This window comes from Volvox carteri (genome assembly GCF_000143455.1).
Source record: "Volvox carteri f. nagariensis unplaced genomic scaffold VOLCAscaffold_8, whole genome shotgun sequence".
Lineage (NCBI taxonomy): Eukaryota > Viridiplantae > Chlorophyta > Chlorophyceae > Chlamydomonadales > Volvocaceae > Volvox > Volvox carteri.
Genome location: NW_003307551.1, coordinates 539,594 through 560,672, shown reverse-complemented (window position 1 = coordinate 560,672; position 21,079 = coordinate 539,594). Strand labels below are relative to the sequence as shown.

At 60.2% G+C, this 21,079-nt stretch overlaps 2 protein-coding genes across 2 annotated transcripts; one reads left to right on the top strand and one right to left on the bottom strand.

Annotated features, from left to right (window-relative positions):
* Window positions 1-1,580: 1,580 nt before the first annotated feature.
* Window positions 1,581-6,390, bottom strand: VOLCADRAFT_120520 (uncharacterized protein; the record flags this gene model as incomplete). Its single annotated transcript, XM_002947806.1, has 10 exons — window positions 1,581-1,774; window positions 2,282-2,451; window positions 2,662-2,726; window positions 3,053-3,116; window positions 3,314-3,376; window positions 3,464-3,569; window positions 3,636-3,685; window positions 4,551-4,936; window positions 5,365-5,504; window positions 6,308-6,390. 10 exons carry the CDS (start codon window positions 6,388-6,390, stop codon window positions 1,612-1,614), a joined length of 1,290 nt encoding a protein of 429 aa, XP_002947852.1. The 3' UTR covers window positions 1,581-1,611.
* A 697-nt stretch (window positions 6,391-7,087) lies between these two features.
* On the top strand, window positions 7,088-19,617 carry VOLCADRAFT_116568 (uncharacterized protein; the record flags this gene model as incomplete). The annotated part of the gene is made up of 19 exons (XM_002947959.1): window positions 7,088-7,184; window positions 7,604-7,794; window positions 8,123-8,254; window positions 8,670-8,831; window positions 9,134-9,310; window positions 9,774-10,707; window positions 11,029-11,409; window positions 11,859-11,980; window positions 12,703-12,786; window positions 13,148-13,207; window positions 13,526-13,661; window positions 13,719-13,834; window positions 13,948-14,140; window positions 14,863-15,007; window positions 15,451-15,556; window positions 15,593-16,250; window positions 16,616-16,901; window positions 17,145-17,337; window positions 17,401-19,617. The coding sequence occupies 19 exons, from the start codon at window positions 7,088-7,090 to the stop codon at window positions 19,615-19,617; spliced, it is 6,390 nt and encodes a 2,129-aa protein (XP_002948005.1).
* Window positions 19,618-21,079: the final 1,462 nt, after the last annotated feature.

Here is a 21,079-nt window from a genome sequence, read left to right as displayed (position 1 = left end):
CCACACATCATATAAGACTAATGATGTCGACTCGACAGCCACGCCGACCTGCACGGTTGCTCAACACGTTCACATGGCGTCCACGTGATGCGACGTGCTATTGCATGCGTGAATGACATTTCTGAAAAGCAAAGATTACGGAAGGCGACTGGAAGGGATCTAAATTAAAACCACGTCCAGGTGGTGCATGAATGTGTTTAAAGTGGTTACATTGCAGTCAGTACACAGGGACAACCATCAGGGGCAAGTTGTGGCCTAGCCGGTCGCTATATCTGCAGTACACCAGGCAGTCCAGCGGATGACGAGATGATAGGTCTGATAGATGCAGAACACGGCAGCAGTGACTCGGTCCATCAGAGAGGAACAATGGCTGAAGCCAAGCACTCCCTTAAGCGTCGCATTGCTTGGAACAGGTTGTCTGTTCATATCCTGTTCATATCCTACACTACACTACGCAGAGAATCCACCAACTCACAAAAGCCGAATATCTGCGCTCTCCCAGGAAGGCAGCCATATGCCAGGTTATAGCACTGAGGTTTGGCCAGAGATAACAGAAATGCATCACCAGCACATTGAACCCCTGATACCCATACGGAGGTGATGCTGACATGCTATTTGCATTCGGAGCATGACCGGTATTAAGCGACACTCACAGAAGACACCCCTAGCTTGGAGCCGGTGATAGAAACGTAGATAAAAGATGCGGGAAATGGTTGGGGAGCAGGGCTACCAAAGGTTGGCAACACTGAACACCGCTTTGCACACATCACGAGGCACGCCGCCAAGCCGCTCTCTGCTCCGATGGGGAACTGAAGTGCCCCTTACGCACAGCGCTTACTACCCTATCTAATACATTCCTGCCTGCAGCCAATGTCAGTCCCCCTTCACAGTATCTCACGACGGGCATTCCTACATAAGCACCAAGCATGCACACCCGCAGCACCCTGTCATATAAGTCAAAAATCACCTACCACGCGCAACCTGAACCCCCACCCGAAGTCCATTCGTTTGCCTTTGACACGGACTTAAACCCATCGCCCTGACATCTGGGACTGCTCACCACTCCCAGTCCTCTGAAGTGTACCCGGTCCTTCCACCCGCCATGGCTCTCTGTGGCAACAGCCTTCCTAGTACAGCATGCACCCCTTGCCGTGGCCTTCCCATTCCGACCCCCCCCATCATTTACAGCGCATAATGGGAGCCGGCATAACGGTGCATAGCTCCAAGACGGCTTCATCGTCATCCATGGACGCCACAGTCACACGATATCCCATTGAGCAGCTTAATAGGAGGTGAATATTACCAAAGCCGCCTACACGCCGCTCTAGCATAACTCGCCCTCCTATGTTTTCCTCCAGGTTGCCAAGCCCCCTGGCACCTTTCCTACACCCACCTTCACCCAAGTACCATAACATTGCCTCCCCTCAGCCTGAAGCCAGCGCCAACAACTTTTGTGCCGACCCGTTAAGGCCCGCTCCCCTCCCTACTCTCACCACGAACACCGCCAGCCCCACCGCGTATACTGCGACAACCAAATGATCGCGAGGACGTATCCCCGCATGCAGTATACAGCGCCTGCTCCGTCCCCGCCCACAAGGCACGGGAAGACCCTCAAGACAGCTTCACATTTGAGCGCATGAACCAGAAGAGGGTCGCCAGGCAACAGCAAACCGCCAGTAGCAACAATATGTCGCGGGCCGATAAGCCCGCGCGACGTCGCCGTGGTCGCCTCGACCCAGGCACCGATGACCGCTCCTCCGCCACCGCAGCATCCCTACAAGATGGTTGCGTTAGCTTAATTTAGTGAGATGAGGGCCGCGAGGCGTGAGCCCGGCTGCATGGGGACGGCAGGGAATGCTGAAGCAGCCGCACAGCAAAGATGCTAAATCGCAACGGCTTTACATCACGTCCACTGAGCTGCGGCACCTGAGATTTCGGAAACAGTGCCCTCGGCAGGTGGCAGTACTGAAAAATGCTCCATCCACGCCAAACGGTCCTTTTACAGGCCCTCCTCACCATACAGCATCCACCGGGCCTTGGGACACTCGGAAGTGCTGGGGCGCGTCCCCATGCACGGAGTCCTCGCACAGCCTTCTAGCCCATCGTCTGTGGTCTGCCCACAATGCCCTTCCCGTAAGCATCCCCTTAATTTCTGATTCTCCGTACCCGGCTGTGCTCTCAAAACCCCCCACGCCGTCATATATACGACTTCCCATGAATCCCTCTTTCCTCACCCCCCTCCTCAACCCTCCCGGACATCCCAGCGGTACGCGCCACCCACTTGATCGTGACAGGTAACCCCGGCTGAAAAAGCGACGGGAAGAGACGCTGCAGGGTCCGCTTCCATGCAGGTGGCCGCCGGGCGTACTTCTTATCATCCACCACGACAGCTGTGGAGCTGCTGCCGCCGTCCGCCGCAATCACTTTGCGTTTGCTGCTGTCCACAAGCAACTGGGAACGGATAAGGCACCGCGGGGATTTGCACACTGTCGGCAACACAGCGAACTGGGGTTGCTCATGGATGGATATTTGGACCGGATGGCGGCCTTCATGAATGACTATTGCTTTTGCTGAAGGTGTGTAGGAGCCGCTAGTGGCATGGCATGCTGCATGCGGGTTACGTGCTTTCCATCCACTCCTCTAGGCCGCAGCCTATCTCACCTGTGCCCGTGGTTCTGATTGCTGTCCCGCTTGGGGGTGAATCTCCGAGGTGGAGGGGGCCATCCCTGGAGTACACACAATGTGAAAACGCACGCGGAAGGCAGAGACCCAGATAAGGGAAACAAGGAACTTCACGCGTAGAAGGCAGTACCGTATACGTGAATGCTGCAAGAGACCCGTTTCGAAAGCGCTGGGCAACCGAGAGCGATGATAAGAAGATGGACGGACCATTACAGGCATGAGGGTGCAGCGCGGTAGCCAAGGAACGCGTCATCCAGGTGCGGTAAGTTTCAAAAAATCGGGTATTATGGGTGGGGCGCCTCCTGTCTATTCGACGCTGCATGCCACTGATAGCGCCACTGCCGCTGTGCATTTGCGATGGGAGACTCACCAGTACGTAGTGCGGCCTCACTGGCCATGGGCATCGGGCCGTTGCCTGCATGGGGCTCGGCGCCCTGCGCACATACGGCGCGCGGGGAGGGGTGGCCAGGAAATTGGAGCAAAGAGCGCGTTACAGCAAGCAACCGGCCATGGGAGCAAGATCTGGTGTAGTCCCCGCAGAGACGGTGAATTTCCAGAGCGGGCCTACTGAACAGGTCTTGCCTCGCAACATGGTCCCCCTGCCCGTTTCGTTACCCCCGCCGACGCTTACCTCGACAACGCAAAGTTCATCTATGTCCTGTAGCTCGTCGAGACTTGTCACCTTTTGGCCACTCTGCGACCGACGCGGGAACCCAGGACAGCGTGGGGTGATCCATGCAGACTGGTTGTCCGTTCTGCAACAGGCCGCAGCAACGCTTACCGATGCTAGGAACACCTCGCTTACGCCTGTAATTCTCAATTTGCTCTTAACCTGCTGAATGAAGTCCTGCCAAGTATACCCGTCCGGAACCGGTACCGCGACTTTCCTGCAACCACCACCACCGGCCCCCTTGCAAAAGGAAAACTGGACCTCTTGGCAACACCACTCTTACCGCTTCGGTCGAACATCTTTCACAAAAACGAAAACTAAGCGGCTCGCTTCCTGCGTGTACCAAGAACCCCTCACGATCGTGCACACGTAGGCTCGCAATCATACAGGGATCTATGAGATAATTTGCTGGTCTAACCATATCTGTTTTGCTTATCGTCCCGGTCCGCGCTCTTGCGCTTGCCATACGAAGCGTGAGAATGCTATGTTTATAATATGTGACAGACGAGTCACAGGTAACCAGAAGGTATACGTAGCAAATAAACGAAACGCATGTGAATTTCGATTCTAGGTGTGTATCGGTAGCACGGACCCAGCACGTCGCGCAGCATGCGGACTGTTATGCTGTCGTGCACCCTGAAGCAGCTGGCGGAATTATTGCGCAAAACCCGAAATTTCTCATCAGAAATACGTTCTATATCTTTTCTGTACACTCCTTATGATTCCAGCGCTGCGTGCTGAGTCCAATGGCAAGAGAGGTTCCCGATAACCATACGGGGTCCCCCTCGAGCCCGTTGGTGCCAGCTAATTTTTTCCACTTTAAGTGTAATTTACTGGGTTACCAACAAAAAATCCACCTTGGGGCAAAGCAAGAGGCATGAGGGAGGGCAAGACTGCTTATCGATCTCACAGGGGATGATGACGTGCCGCCACCTCCCACAAAGCGACAGAGGAAAGGCCCAGATGTGAAGACGGAGGACGTCACCGGCGTTTCCGACGCTGCTTAAACAGACCCTTTCCTACAGACGGCTCACGCCCTAGGCCGAAGCCTGGACAACCAGGCGCCCCAGGCATCAACCTCTCCAGGCCCCGAGCTGCCGGCTCTGGCAGCCGAAGTTACACCCGCACCCGCGACCCCAGCCCCAGACCCACCGGCTCAAACCGTCCACCGGCCTGTGCCGATACCAGCAGTACGTACCCGCCCAGGAGCTTCCCATGCTGCTGCAGCAGCCAAATCCAGCCCCCACAGCAGCCATAGCCATACCAGGAACTCAGGAGCGCCACTGGTGCCCAGTTGGTCCGTCACACTGAGGGCCATCGGCATGGGGGCAGCCGCTGCAGCTTCCAGCGCCGACGACGGCGGCGGCGAGCACCAGACCCGCTGGACACCAGCGATCGGCTTCTGGTGAACTTGCAGCGGGAGGGCTAGCAGAGGCGACCAGCACGCCGGCAGCTGGCTGGAAACCAGCGCAGGAGGCGCGGGAGGGAGCCGCCCCTCAGGCGCCGGCGTTGGGGCCGGTGGTGCCCGGGCCGCTGGTGGAGCCAGCCATCGTGCCCCGGCTGGCGGCCACGGCGCCGCTGCCGCTGCAAAGCACCACGAAACGTGGCGGCAGCTCCACGCTCAGGACAGCGAGTTGGCAGCTGCGGCATGCGAGGCCGGCGAACTGGATGGTTTTTTTGACGCGGTCACGTCGCTCATTAAAATATATTATATAATATCGAGCCTCCAGCCTGCACTTCTAGAGCTCGTGCACCACCACAATAACACGCTGGTCCACATCAGTGATGGCGTGCAGGCCGCAGGTGACGCAGCCCAACACAAGACCCTCGCTGACATTGCGCTGCAGGCCACAATGCGGCTGGAATGGCGCATAGTCAGCGCATGCCACGGAGGAGACCTGCTGTCTCCGCTGTGCACGAGCTTGCCGGTGATTGACTCTGGTGGCGGCAGTGGCGGCAGCGGTATCAACTGGAAGCGTCTGGCTGGGGTGGCGGGGTCGCGATTCCCTCACTGCTATCTCTCTTTTCCTTTCCGGGAGGTAGAGCCACCAGGGGACAGCATGTTGGGGGCAGGTGGGGGGCCTCGGGTGCCGGGCCAAGCAAGGTGGCTGCGAGGCGGCAGGGGCGCACCACGCCCACTGGAGGGCAGCTACTGAGGAGGCGGAGGGGGAGCGGGTGTTAAGGTAGTGGTGGTGCAGCGTCGGAAAGGACAGTCAATATGGACTTGTACATCTTATTGACACGGTTTCTTCGTGCACGCAGCGCACAGGATTTTATCAGTCCTGGAAAAGGAGCTGGCGGCGGGCTGTGCATGCTAACGGTGTCCAGGCCTGACAGAATAGTTCTTATCGGCTTGAAATATTTGATGTAAAACTGTCTAATGCTTGCCAAAACCTCTCCTTTGCAGACGCCCTTCTTTCCACGTAGGATGGGACATGACTGGTGACACGAATGAAGATTTCAAAAAGGGCCCTTTGGTCTGGGCTCCTTGCAGGCTCAAACGACTTGGTTGCCATGGGTGCCTGCATCTCCACCATCTTCCACTCGAGTCGCCTGTCTGCATTATTTTGGTTCTTCCACCTTTTAGAGGGTTGCGCAATCTCGCAATAAGCACTGCTGTGCAACCAGCCGTGGGTGACGGTGCACCAGTCAGCACTGACCAGTCGTAATGCCGAGTCAAGTCCTCTTGGACTGTCAACGATTGCCGCACTGTCCGTGCGTGCGGCGCATGGCATGGGGGAGTCCTTACAGGTGGATGTGGATGGTGATCTTACATTCGGATGGTTCCACGGCAGGATGGCAGGATGTGCACCGCTGGCTGCAGCAGTTGCAGAGTGTTGTGCATGGAACACACGGGCACATGGGCGCGGGGAGGAATGAGGACAGGCAGTGCACGTTGTTGGACTGGCGCCTGACTTGTTGAGAAGCTTTGCTATTGACCTTGGCGCTGCTGACCGTGTTCCCCCTGTTGTCGAACCTTTTGGACGGCTAGCGCGGGCAGATGCGTAAGGAGATACGGAAGAACCCGCATCGATCATGATTATTACCTCAGGACCTCGTGCGACAGCTCCTGAAAGGAGCTTTCAGGACTGGATGCGTCACGCAGGAGTTATAATGGGACGCTCGTACGGTTTTGGGTCATTTTGTGGTGTATGGTGTTGTGCGGTATAAATCTTCTCTCTGGCTGAGGCTTGGGGCTTAGGTTTTCCCAGGGTAGCGGGATCTCTGCTCGACAGAGGCAATGAATGGAACTCGCCGTTCATGGGGAAGGCAAGCTGGGAGGAGTCCGGAGGAAAGAACGGGACAGCCCTGCTCTGGCCTGGTTCAATCGCCAAGGGCGAAAGGGGCAGTCGGGGACGCTACTCCATGGATGGCGAATGTTTAGATGGTGCTAGAGCACCAGGGCGTATGCTTTGCACGGTTTTCGGTGGTGTCGTACGCGGCTAGATCAGGTAACTGTGCTATGCGGCATCGTCATACTGGCTAGGTTACTGCATGAAGTTCCGAAGATGCTGCTCAACCTTGATTACAACAATACGTCGTTGCTGTTTGTGGTGGCTTCGCTCCATGTAGCATTATAATCGCTCGTCGCACGGACAGTGCCTCTCTCGCGGACTGCTCCTAGGTCAGAAGAAATGTCAAGACGTGCAAATCCCAGCAAGGGGCCAGGTAGGCGGTAGTTGGCGGTCAACGGCTTTTGCTGCGGCATGTTAACGACAGCCAACAACTACAGGGATGAAGCTGGAGAAGGAACAACAAGATGCTCTTCGAAAAGAGCAATATGGATTCGCTAGCTTGGCCAAGGAGCAGCAGTTTCGCTCCACAACACAAGGTGCATTGCTCCATCCATTCCCAGCACCAATCCCCACAGGGAAAGCGTTTGGTCAATCAGAACTCTTAATTATAACTTAATACGTTACGAAGCACACAGCTGAGTTCCGTTCCGTTTGTCTTACATGTACGAACCATTCATACGGCGGTTGCAAAGGTTCCACAGAGGCCATGGACTCGCAAGTCACATATGAGTAGCACAGCCCCCTTCCTGCCCTCTTGGGCGCTCCAGCCCACCTTCCTGCCCTCTAATCCGCTTCAGCCTTGCCCTCGGTATCTCCCTTTCCGGCCGGAGGTTCCCCAACTCACAAACACCTTCCCACTTTGCCGCTCTCTTTTCGCATTATCCCAACCTCCCCGCCGCCGCAACGCCATATAACATGTCGCCCTCTAATCCCCCATCCGGATCCCTCCGGCCAGGCGAGATGAAGGCCCTGAATGACAAGGTCCGCGAGCTAACGGACATGCTTGAGGACCGCAAGAATGCCAATCGCATGCTGGCCACGGAAAACCAGCGCCTCAAGAAGATGTGCGCAGACCTTCAGGTGCAGCTTCTGGACAAGCCAACTGCGCGGGGAGAGAGTGCGGCGCTGAAGGCCATGCGGGACATGGTAAGGGCCGGGCGGCGATGGGTGGGCAGGAATGGGACCCGAAGGGGATGCGGAAGAAACAACACTGCGGCGTGCGTGGGCCCCAGCACGAACCGGCTGGATGGCGCCGGGTGGGAGCTCCAAAGCAAGGATGGAAAAGCGGTGGGGTTGTGCGTTTGTGTTCTCAGTTGAGGCACCTCGCCGGCGTGTATTTATTTTCCACTTCATCATAACTAAATCCTTTCACATTGCATCACCTTGCATGCATATTACTCGCCATTGGATTTTTCACAAATGCATTTTGACGCGCAGCGATGCTATCCTCCGCGATGTTCTACACTCTCCACAGGCACGGCAGTTCCAGAACCGGGAGCAGATGACGTCAGCCGCCGCTGAGAATCTGGTTTCGGAGCTGATGGGCCAGAATCAAGCAGCCATGGACGAGATGCAGCGGCTGGCAGATGACCGAGACGGACTCATGGTTGGTGCCAGAGTGGCTGGATGACTGGGTGGATTTGTCCTGTTGAGTTTTCAGTTCTATTATGGGGTCGAAACTAGGACCAAATTGCCGGGGTTATTTGGTCCAGGAGCCAAGCCCACGCGGTGACGCGCGTCCAGCTCTAGGCACTCCACTTTGCGTTGGTGAGGTGCTGGTGAGCGGCGGAGTGGGCGTTGATAGCGCCGTAGGTGGATATGTGCGTGGTACGGACAGCAAATAGTATGGACTGGGGGCACATATATATCCACATGCCGGGGAGGGCAGGGGGACTTACCGGGGGTGAGAGCGGCCGCAGGTAAAGCTGCAACCCTCAGTCCTCGCATTCACATGCCGTCCATGGACTTGCCACGCACCTTCCTTGCCCCGTTCTCCCGCCCATGCACCCGTTCCCCCTAAGGCTGAGCTGCGCAGCACCCGCGAGGCCTTATCTTCCGCCACATCTGAGGTAGCTGCCTATCGTGAGGAGCTTGCTGCCAGAGCGGAGGAGAAGGAAGCGCTGCTGGCGGAGAAGCAGCAGCAGGCACTAGAGGCGCAGCAACTGGATGAGCAGCGGCAGCTGGTGAGATCCGGGAGAGGGAAAGGGGAAACAAAGGAGGGATGAGTGAAGGGAAAGGGGGGAAGGGAAGGAACAGGGAGGGGAACTTTTTGTAGGCTTGGACGGGCCGGGGACCTGGGCGCCCGCAGGTCGGTAGGGTTGGGTAGGGACGGGAGACCGTTTGGGATGATTGTTGGCAGCAAAACCCAAATTAGTGCCGCGTGGCATGTGCCGACAGCGGCATCCGCCTGCCTGTTCCTAAGCCCATTACCACACTCACCGCAAGCCATACTTTCCTGTTGCCACCCTGGCTGCTGCCTTTGCAGGCCATATCTCAGCTGGAATCCGAGGTGGGGGCGCTGAAGCAGCAGCTGGTGGAGCGCGATGCGGCTGCTGAGGCGGCCCGACTGACTGCTGAGGCGGCTCTGCGAAGTCAGAAGGCGGAGCTTGAGGCAGCGGCCCTGCTGCAGCGAAAGGCGGCGGTAGCGGAGCTGGAGACACAGGTTGGATGGCGAGAATGAATGACCGGGCCGGGGGCCCCGGGTGACCGGGCCGTTCTGCCTTGCCTCTCTAACTCCTGGCACCTCACCCTCCTGGGGCCCCTTGCGTTCTCTCCCTACGCCTTCGGAGCGCTTAAGAGGGGTGGGCACAGGGATGCCAAGGGGGCTCCCTCGCGGCTGCCGGCACAGAGGCGCGGCTGCCTGTGAGTATGTTCCGCAGCTGCAAAATCTCAAAGGAGATTTCTAACCCTGAATAATCTGCTGGCATTCCATCTCCTTTTCCCTCCGGTCCAACACCCTTGCGAAATCCTTTCTGCTTCCTCCCGCCGGTGCCCCACACCTCCTCTTCCATCCCTCCCGTTCACTTATTAATCGTCTCTACCTCATCTGAGTTTGTTTCTCCCCAGCCCGGCCCGTCTCACCCGCGTAACCGTGCACCAATCCTCCCCCGCGCGCCGCAATCCAGGTAGCCTCCCTGAAGCAGCTGCTACATCAGGCCCACGAGTCCCTGCGCTCCCTCAACCAGACCGAGGCACTAGAACCAGGATGGACCCTCATGGAGCAGGGCATGATTAGTGTGGCGCACGGAGCCGCGGAGACCACAAAGGAGCAGCAGATGCAGAATCAACCACACCAACAGCATACGGCAGAGCCAGCGCCTCCAGCGGCGCCGCCGGCTGCACAAGTGCCAGTGACATCCCAGACGTCCTGGCGGCGCTCTCGCTCCCGTCGGTCGTCACGCGCGGGGGAGTCTGTGGCTGGCTCGGCAGCGGCCGACGGACCTGTGCGTCGATCCGCTGCTAGCTCGGTTGCAGGTTCGGAGCAGCAGCTGCAGGCGCCCGGCGAGATAGTGCCGAAGGCCCTGGCAGAGGATCTGCCTGGACGGGGGGGGAATCGCGCTGGCGGCAGCGGCAGGCCGTCGGAGGCTGGCGAGGTGGGCAACGGTGCAGACGCAGCGGCTGAGGCAGAAGATTGTGCTGACGGCCATGTGGCTGCGGCGTTGGTGGACGGCGGAGAGGTGGCGGCGGAACGGTCTAAGGATGGAGGAGGAGTGGGAGGAGGAGAAAGGGATGCACTAGAGGGCCCAGATGACCGGGAAGGTTCGGGACGCGTCAGCAAAGAGGTCACTGCGGAGACTCAGATCGCAGTGAGTGGCAACAACGGCAACACAGCAGTAGCAGTGGAAGTCGCAAGCTCTGCGGTGGGGCCTGGGACAAGAGAGGCGGCGGCGCCGCTGGGCAGCGGCAACGAGCTTGACGGGGTTACTGCTACTGCTACTGCTGCTGCTGCCGATGACGCTGGCGACGCCGCAGCCGCCGCCAATACCGTACGGCTATCGCAGTTGGTTCCTTCGGCGCCGTCGGGTCCTGCGGGCAATATCCTTGAGCTGTTGCTGCACGGTACGGCATGATACGACGTCGTGTGGCCCTTGGCAAGGTGAAAGGACAACGAAGACGCATGTAACACCACAAGTTCCACAGCCCCAGATATGTGCTTGCATGAGAGTTGTCGCTTCTGGTTATGGCCCTAATGCGTCCCGGCCATCCGCTGTTGTCACGATGCTTATTACCTTCTTAGCCGTCGCTTGCCACACGCCTGACTGCTTACCCAACCCCCTATCCTGCACAGATCCACACCCAACCCAAACTCAAATACAAACCAAACCCACTCACCAGAATCCCCAACCCCTCAAACCCCCCAAACCTCCCCCATACCCCTAGACGCCACTCTCCATCCGGGATCCCTCGGGCTGCCCTCCAGCGACCTGTGGGCCCTCCTGCGCCTCTCCTGCCACGGGCTGCCCGGACTTACCCACCTGGCCCTGTCTGCACCGGGATCTGGGTCCGGATCTGGGTCGGGATCAGAGCCGCTGCCGCTGCGGTGCGCCATTCGGCTGCACTTCGCTGACGGTCAGAGCTTGCTGACGGCGGTGGCGGCAGGCACGGCACGGGTGCTGTTGCAGAACCTGCGACCCGCGGTGGTGGGCGCGTTTGGGTGCCCGCGGGTGGTGGTGAAGAAGGCCGCCCCGGCGGCGGCGATGGTGGGAACTGCCGCCGCCGCTGTAGGCGATGGAGGGTTTGCAGGCCTAGGAGGACGGCCTGGTGAGGCTGTGGCAGACGGTACGCTGGAGCGTGTGCTGGTGGTGGCTTCACGTGACGAGTATGACTGCCCCTCCCTGGAGATGTACTGCATGGATGAGGAGGGTAAGTGCGACTGGGCTGCCGACCCTGCCCTACCTGGGGGATGGGGGTGTTTGCATGTGAGTGAAAGGAAAAAGGCAACTGGACTTCCACGTAACTGATGAAAGGTTGGTGAAGTTGGGACCGCTGGGGGAATGATACGGAAATGGAACGAGATAACAACCAACTCCTTCCTTTCCTTTTCAATTCGCATCTCAACCCATTTATCACAAGTCCAAAACTCCCCTCCACACCAACCCACACCCCCACACAACCCCGGGGTTCATGTGACATGTCCTTCCTTTTAACTCACCTTGCAACCTCACAAATAACCTTCTGTGTCCCCATGCCCTCCATCCCGCACCGCACAGGCCGCCCCACGCGGCCCTTCCAGCTGCTGAGCTCCCCTTGGCGCCACCAGCTGCCCGACACCCTCCCGCAGCCACAACACGACGAGTTCTGCATCAACATGCAGACCCTGCATCGCCTGCAGGTGCGTGATTGCGTGTAGCGTGGCACAGTAAGTAACTGCCACCGCTTTGCTTTGCGGCGGGCCCGTGTTTGTGTCGTGTATGTGCAGTACGTATGCCGTTTGCGTCCCGCAATGACGGACGGGACTGTGACTGGGGACGGGCTGCAGGACGGCTTCTGGAGATTTAGGGAAAGACGAAGGAAAGACGCCTGTTGGAAGGGTGGTCGGCAAGCGTTACTGGCTGCTAAGGTGTGGATTACCGAGCGCTCTCCCTCCATGCTTCGCCATTGGCGCTATGCGTTGCGCTTGCTGGGAGGCGTGCCTATTTGTTCGAGTGCAAGATGTCACAGAGGAAGCTGTGGTACTGCTTACTGGGGGACGCGGGGCCATCTGTGGATAATAATGCCGTTTCTTGCTTGATATTCCGCCTTGCGCCGACTGCGGCTCTCTGGCCGCCGCGCCTGCTGCTGCTGTCGCTGCTGTTTATCCTGGAGCGGCACCTGTCCCAGCCCCCTGCCTTACAGACCTTCCATTCAGCCGTGTGAAGAGCCCTGCTGCTGCTGCTGCTGCTGCCACAGCCCGCCACTTTGTCACGGAAAAAAGCGGAGCCCCCAGAGCTAACCTGTTTGCCCATTTGGTATATCCCGGCTTGCGTTCCCTTTCGAGCCGCCGCATTGGTTCCCTGCACCCCCTGATCCCCTTCTTTGGCCCTGGCTGAACGTGGCTGAACAACTTGGACGCAGGCGGATGCGGCCCGTGCCAGCGGTCTGTTCGGCTTGGGCGTCGTGCGGGTGTTCATCGGGCGGGGGGATGGCCACACGTACCAGGTGAGGGTACACGACGCAGTTAACGCAGGGAATGCGGAGGGTATCAAGTGCCGACGCCCGCAGCAACCAAACGAGTGCAGTGCGCTCCGGAACCTTTTCCCAAGTGAATAGTCACTAGGAGGACGTCCGGGGAACCCAGGGATTCGGGGCCAGGATGAGCGCGCGGGTGCGAACGCATGCACGTTTCTGCATCATGCTGGAAGCGCTCCTGCTAGTGTCGCTGCATTCTCGCGGACTAGGACCTGAGCCTTTCGCTGGGATGTCGTGCTGGTCCCGGAGCGCCGCCAGCCATACCGCTCAACCGTGTTTCCCACATGCGCTCCTTCTTGCGCGGTGAGCTAGTGGCTTTCCCCCGCTTCAGGTGTGGCGGCTGGCAGACGTAGAAGTGCGGCGCAAGGCTACCTTCAAGGCGCTAAACAAGGTGAGGAGGTGTGAGGAGTGTGTGTATGTGTGCAGCGGAGTGGGTAGATTCAGGAGAGGAGTGACGATCCCAAACGGTACCCGCGCGTTAAGGGCGGGAATGGGGTTTAGGTGGTAGTGGGGAATCGGCTGTTTGCCGGAAACACTAGTACACGTGGACCACCTGTGCGGTCCAGGGGAACGCATGAGGCACGCGCGTGTGCTGCCTGCTGGCTGCTCGTTCTGCCCTGCCCCTCTATCTCCTGGCTCCTCAACCTCCTGGGGCCCCCTGGGTGCTCTCTCTACACCTTCGGGTGCATTTTCCATCCCTGGACTGCAGGTTCTTGTGGAGCCAGGGGATGACCCATGGGTCGCTGCAGCCCCCCTCGCAGTCGCGTCCTTGCCCCTTACGGCATCCCTCTCCGCCCCCACTCTCACCCGCCTGGAGCTCGCAAACGTGCGGCGGCTGCTGGGCGGTCAGCCCGTTGTACGACTGTATGAACCATCGGACAATATCGCCACTCATACACTAGCGTGTCGCACGGTTGCCGGTGAGAAGTTGGCGGCCACGGTGCGCATTACGGCACGGTTGGCACGTGACCCTGAGGTTTCGGAGCAGCTCCTGGCAGCATTGCAGCCAGCGCTGCAGGTAAGCGTGGATGGGTGTTTGGATAGTTGCAGGCAGTAAGCCTCTCCGGGTTACTTGCACGTAATCCTTCATTTTCACTTTGTGATGTGCATTTCACCCATTTTCCATCAAAGGCGGGTGCGGGCGCACCCACGCTGCCGCCACTGCATTGGCTGTCGCTGCTGGGTGCTGAGGAGCTGGTTCTGGAGCGGCTGCTTCGGGAGGTGCGGGAGGGGGTGGGGGCGGCGATGGGGCGGCTCATGGCGCTGCCGGCGCATGATGATGCGGGGACGGTGGAGGTGGAGACGCTGGGCCGGCATGCTGTAGGTGAGACAGGGCTGTGTGCTGGATGAGCGTTGAGCTTGGAGGGATGCGTGTTTGCGTGTCTCTGGGGCTGAGGTTGTGGCTGTCTGACTGGTGGCGTTGGCGATGCAGGTGCGAGGTGCCTGTTGCCGGTTTCGCTGGCGCCGGTGCTGGTGCAGACGCGGTTGTCGTAGGGGTTTTGTGCCTCTCGGAGTTGGGATCCGTAGCAGCAGCCGATGTTCTCCGATGTGGGAGAGGAGTCAACCCTTTGGCAACCGATGGAACGGAGGGCAGGTGGCGTTAAGGCTAGCATGCGGCCGCCTGAGCACGTATTGCTGTATGCACCGCGCCTGTAGGCCACACCGCTTCAACTCCCCGCAAATCAGTAGTGGCCACCTGCCACCCTGCACTCGAGCTCTCCGTCTTCACCGCCTCGCGCATCATTCCATCTTCTCTCCCTCCCTCCCTCCCTCACTTCCTCCCCGAAACTCCGCCTGTTCTTCACGCACCGGTGTGTGGATTCTGTTCGCATTCTCGCCTGCTGTTTCTCCAGACCGAAACCCTAAAGGATGATCTTCCTGCTTGCTGCGCGTTTCCCTTTTGTTTTTCCTTGTGCTTTCCCCCTCGCATGCGTACCGCCACTCCCTACTTACTATTCCGACAACGACTCTTTATCGCCAATCCCACCATCACTTGCACCTGACAATCACCTGATACGGTACCCTCTCCCACCCGCTCCCCGCTAGAGGCGGTGCTGCTGAAGGAGCGGCAGTTGACCGAGGGGCTGGCCAGCTGCGAGATGGTGGTGGCTGCGGCCAGGGCAGCCAACCCGCAGCAGGAGGCCCACCTGGCGCGAGCTCGCATGCAGCACATACGCAGACACGTGGCCAGGTGGGGGTTCGGCGATGCTGTTCTCGGGGTGAAGGGGAAGGGGTGTCCATAGAAGTGTACCGTGGTCCGCGGGACCGGGTGGTAAAGGTGGCAGGGAGCTTTGGTAGGTGCGACGGATGCCTTCTGCTTGGGACTGTCCGCGGCCTTTGAGACCGTCGCGGCTCGCCGTGCGGCCAGTTGGGCCGGCGACATGGGCCCCTGGTTCCTTCGCTCCAGTTAGGACAAGTCTAACATCGAGACGATTCCACAAGCTTCCAGCTCCCCCGCGATACAAGCCCGCACCATACGTCGACACCACCACTGCGATCACCAGCACCCCTACTTTGAGCTGCGTAGATGATGATGTGCTACACTCCTTGATATCCGTTAAATATCCGTGTCAATGTCTACGTCCGTGCCTGTGTCCACTATCGCTGAGCCGTGTCCGTGTCGTGTCCGCTCAGGACCCTGGCAGAGACCAGCGCCTTCTTCCGCCAGCGTCTGGAGCTGTACCGCCTGGGGGCCGTCACCTGGCACTTCATCACGGAGGCCGGAGGCGGCGACGACCCAGTGGCGTGCCTGCCCGTCACCACCACACGCCCCCAGGCCAAGTGTTTGGCGGATGTGCTGCAGGCGCTGGCGGCGGCAGTGCAGGCGCTGGCGCCGCCAGGCGCCACAGCTGGGGAGCTGCTGCCGGCGGGAGCGCCGCTGGCGCTGCTGCTGCCCCCGCCGCCTCCAGCGGCAATGCCCTCCGCATCGCCGCCGGCGCCGCCGGCGGTTGGGCCGGCCCTGTCTGCAGCTGCCAGGGACCTGGAGGCGGCGTTGCGTGCCGCTGTGGATGCTGCTGCCACCGCCGCCGGTGAAGCAGGCGAGGAGCTGCGCAAGCAGGTGGCGGCTCCAGGGGCGGACGACGTGGCGCTCGTGGAGGTGGCGCGGGCGCGTCTTGCGGCGTTGGCGGCACCAGTAACAGCGGCACTGGTAGGCGGCCTGTCGGGGCTGTGCCAGGCCACAGTCGCCGCCAGCCTGGCGGAGCCGGAAACGGTGGCGGCGCTGCGGGATCAGCTGTTGGCCGCCGCCGCCGCAGCGGCGGCGGGACCGCCGTCTCCCCTGGCGCTATGGCTGGGGGTGTCGGGACCACATTTGGTGGCACAGCTGGTGATGCAGCTCACATTGCAGGCGGACGCCAACGCCTTTGCCAACACCGGTGCTGGTTCCAGCTCCGCGGCAGCGGCGGGTGCTGCATCGCCTGCTGCTGGCGGGGCAGGTCAGTAGTTCCATACGCGGTCCACTTCAGGGACAGTACACTTTCTCTCCCAAGCCAACTACCAAGTTGGGCTATTACTTATTACGCAGCATGCTCAATCCGGTATTTCTGTAGCCTGCGCTAATCCACCAAACGGAGGTTGGCTGCCGCGCACACAGACAGGGTGTTCCGTTTCTTGCAGCATATGCATTAGCAACACCTTCATGCAACGCGTGGCGAAACCCTGATGTTGCACACAGTTGTGTTACGCTTGAAATCGCCCTCCCTTCCGCATCCTAGATGCTCCGCCAGTACAGCACACGTTGTCCAAATTCGGAGCTCCTCATACCTCACTCGCATAACCTCGCCCTTTGCGTGTCCCGCAGGCCCGGGGTCGCCGCTGCCCTCGCACCGCACCGGCCCGCAGCTGCGCGCCGCACTGCAGTCGCTGCAGTGGCTGCTTGGCGGCCTGACCCGCAGCGCCCCAGCACCGGTGGCCGCCAGCCCACATTCGGTGGCCGGCTGGGCTAAGGCCAGTGTTCGGATGCGGCTGCAGCTTGGGGTGCTGTGTACGGCTTGGTCGGCAGCAGCGGTGGCGGCAGCAGGGCACGCGCTACTGCTGTGCGGGCAGCGGCACGCAGCGGTGACGCTGGCGCTGGAGGTCATGGGCCGGTGCGTCCGCGGGTGTGGAAAGGGGTTTTGTCAAAGGTTGGAGTTGTTGGGATGTGGGACGTATTGTGGGATGCGGTTGAAGCCAATCTCGTGCTAGCAGGAGGACCTGTAACCAACCTAGGAATTGTCACTGTATTGCGCCTGTAGCGGTACGGGTAATGGGATCAATCAAGCTATAACGGTGACCTAATGAGATTGTTTACCTGTCTGTCCTGCTGCGCCATGTGGCCCCTGTCGATGCAGGGAGGTCGACCGGGTGCTCGATGCCACCAAGGCCACCCTGGAGTCGTTGCGTGCCAACCGCTCGTATGACGATGCCGTACTTGCGGACTGCATGCCGCCCATTGCCACGGAGCTCACCTCCCACGCCGCCGCCGCCGTCAAGTCGTGCTTCTGGCTGGCGGCGCAAATGGTGCTGACACCGTTAGTCGTACAGGTGCATATGCCGCCGCCGCCGCCACCGCCAGGTCATCAACAAAGCCTCACCGAACCACAGCAGGCGCCACGGCTACCTGGGGTCCCTACCGGTCCTGCAACGGACGGTCTCAGTAGCAGCTACAGCAGCGGTGCCGGGAGTAGCAGCGGCTCATGCTACAGCTCCTCTCTGCATATCGCCAGCTGCGTCAGCTTTACGGTGGTGACGGTGGGCAATATCCGCGTCAGCGGGCAGGCGCCGTCAGCGGCCACATCAGCTGCGGCAGCGGCGCCAGGTGCGCTCCTGCGGCCTGGGGACCCCTCCCTGGCGCCTCTCACCCAGCCGCTACTCACAACCTGGCAGCCGCGGCGGGCGGTGCTGTACCTTGACCTTGTTCGTCTGAATGCTGCCGCTGCCGCCGCTGCGTCAGCGGCGGCGACAGCCGGAAGCTTGGACTCAGCTGCTCATGCAGCGCCTCCACTGGCGCCTGATACGGCTGCGCTGCCACACCTGCCGGCGGCGATCGAGCTGCTGGGCTGGACCTTGCGCTATGCGGAGGAGTTTTACATTGTCCATTTTGCCACCCGCGCTGCTGCTGCCGCCGTAGTAGCTGCCGGAGACACCGCAGCGAAGGTTGCGTTATCCCCCACACCGTCTGAAGTGCTGCCGGCGGCGCCATCTGCCTCGCCGTTGGTGGCGACTACACCGCGAGAATCCGCTTCGGGCAATAATGTTCCAAGCCGGCGGCGATCAGCATCTGTGCCTGTGGCCGCGGCCGACGACACGGTGTCCCAGCCGGCCCTGCTGCCTCCACCATCGCCTGCACCTGCGGCGGCGTTAGCGTTGGACCCCTTGGCGGCGCTGAGCGAGGCCAAGCTGGCAGCGCGCATGGCGGAGGAGGCTGACGTGGCAATCGTCGCGGGCGGGCGCCTGGCAGAGGCGGGGTCCCTAGTTAAATGGCTGTCACAGAGTGGCATGCTGGTGTTAGCAGCGGCAGACCTGCAGCAGCCGGCGGCAGGTATTATCGCCGCTGCTGCTGGCAGCGGCGATGGTGGTGATGATGCTGGTGTCCGGGGGCTGGCACGCACACTTGTCGGCCTGTTGGCAACGCACCACGTGCAGGCCGCTACTGTACGGACGCTGACTCAGCCCAGCGGCCAAAGCGGCGGTGCCGGTGGTGGGGCGTCACAACCGGCATCTGTAGCGCACAGCACTGTGGCGACGCCGCGACCAGGCGCGCGGTCGGCTGCTGCCACACCTCAGGCGTCCCTATCAAATCTAAAGCCCGACCCTGCGACTCTGCTACCACCTGCAGCACCTCCCTCCACAGCACCTCCCGCAACTCCATCAGATCCCGCAGCCACTGCTCGGGTGTCATTGGCGGGGGCGAGTGCAGGCGTGCAGCAGCCGCTGGCTGTGCTGACATACCTGCGCGATATGGCACTCGCCAAGCCAGCACTGGCAGCATGTGGTGACCTGGCTCACCGGGTAGACCTCACACTGCAGGCGCTGCAGGCCGCCTTTGCAGCGGCACCCCCGCTGGCGCCACATGCTGCCATGCTGGCCCGCCATGTGTCCCGCCAGCTGGCGCAGCAGCGGCTGTTGCTGGAGGGGTTGCTGCTGGCGCCGGAGCTGCACCGCACCCGGCACCCGGGCACGGTGCCGCAGCCGGGCAGTGTGGCCGCCGCCGCGTCCGCTACAGCAGCAGCTGCGGCGGCAGGGCCCGGCGGCTTGCTGTGGCAGCCATGGGGTCGTGTCGGCAGTGTGGCAGCGGTGCCGCCGCCGCTAGCTGTTCCAGTATCACAACCGGTGATGTCAGCAGCTCCGTCACCAGCTCTTAGCGTCCATAGCAGCCTGGGCCGGAAGCGTCCTTCACTTCCTGCCATGACCCCTAAGAGCGGTGGCTCCAGGCACTCGTTGCTTACTGGTGGAACTGCCGTGATTCCTGTGACTCCACCGCGGCTGCCGGGGGCTGCGCTGCCGCCACCACCACCGCCACTGGCAAGTGCAGCGGGCCGCCCCGCAGGGGACGCATACAGTACAGAAAGCGAGGACGAGGAGGTCGGTGTCAGCAAGCTGGTACCAGTTCCGCTGAGGGCAGGGGGAATGGGTGTGGTTGCAGGACCACGGCCAGGAGCTGGGATGGCGGGGCCCAATGGTGGCAGTGGTGCCGCTGGCGTCCGCGGCGGCGCGGCGGCGGTGCTGCCGGACGTTCCTGATGCTGACTCCGATGCAGCCTCCATTGCGAGCGCATCCACCCTGGGGACGTTGCCTGGACGAGGGCCCACCCCTCTCTTCTGAGCATCACGATAGCGGCAAAACTGCAGTGCAAGAATGCAGGAGCAACACGACGATTGTGTCGCAGAACATGGCTCTTAGGGTGCATGCCTGCATCGGATGGATGCTGCAGATGAACATGGACGGAACGTCGCTCTGTGTTGTGCCAGTGACTCGTATCGTTCGGCCAGCTTGCATGGCACTTTGGCAGCCAGGCAGCTGCAATGTGGTTCTGATTGGGCAAGCAGGAGCTAATTCCTGGATTGTGGACGATTCGGAACCCACCAAACGCCTAATCCAAGAGCTGGAGACCGACGGGAAGCCGGACCTGGACAAGGCCCTAGTAAGGAACGGATAGGAGCCACTGCCCACGTGTATGCAAGTGTCCCGGGACAAGGGGCTGGATAGATGTAGGCTTCACATGTTTGCATAGCACGACAGCAGACTAATAGGCGTGTCTCTTCAGTTGTGTTCTCTTCAATCATACATGCCACCCTGTGTTGTTTCGTTTGTATTTCGCCATGGAAGGGGGAGCGTTATACAAGGCTACCGAGCACTTTGAGGTCCCCTGTCCCAGGCAGAGCTTGGCAACATTGCATGGACAGATTAGCTTTCCCCGATCGGCGAGCTGGCGTCCGTGTTGTTGTAGGTGGGGAGCCGTTTCCAAAGTCTGTGTGATGACTTGGGCGTCCAAGGTCCTCACCAGCCATCCAGCGCCAACTCGTCAACAGCTAGCTAGTATGACCTGCAGTTCTGGTGGTCTGTTCTGCGCTCTGGATTATCAGTCTGGGATGGTGTCAAGTGCTGTGTCGCCTCAGATGGCGACTTGGTGGGGTGTGTGTATGTGTGTGTGTGTTTCAAGGCCCAGCAGGTGCGATGGTCTCCACCGATTCCACTAGCAACGGTTTCAGTGCAGCAGGGGTTATGGTGGATGTGCTGACTGCATGGTTGTCAGATGAGCGCTCACTGCACATTGCGTGCCTGGAACTCAAGGCCGTGTTGTGAGCTCTTCAGTCATGCGGGTTCAGCAGCTAATAAAAAAGGCTACTGGTATGTTGTGATGACAATGCACAAGCAGTGGCGGCAATCAACAGGGTACCTATCAGGATCCCGGATTGCGGGCCAATTACGCGGCAGACAGAAGAGCTGTTCCATACGCTGTGGCTTCGAAGTACAGGCACAGCACATCAGCGGTAGTGGAAACATCAAGGCAGACCATCGCAGCAGACAGCTACTTCGTGCACGCTACCAAAACCTACTGCTTCTGTGCAGCAGTTTTTGTCGCCCTTGCATTGGGACCACTTGTGAGCCTACTGTGGACTGTGGGGTTGCGATGCAGCAGGTTTCGATATGCAGCAGGGTTGCTCAAGAGGTTTTCCACTCTGTCACCACAGTGCTGAATCACGGTGGGTTGCTGTAGGCAGGCAAAGTTTTGCGGGCATTTCCCCTGGGGGGTATGGTGACTGAAGCGTTGCGGGCCATCGTC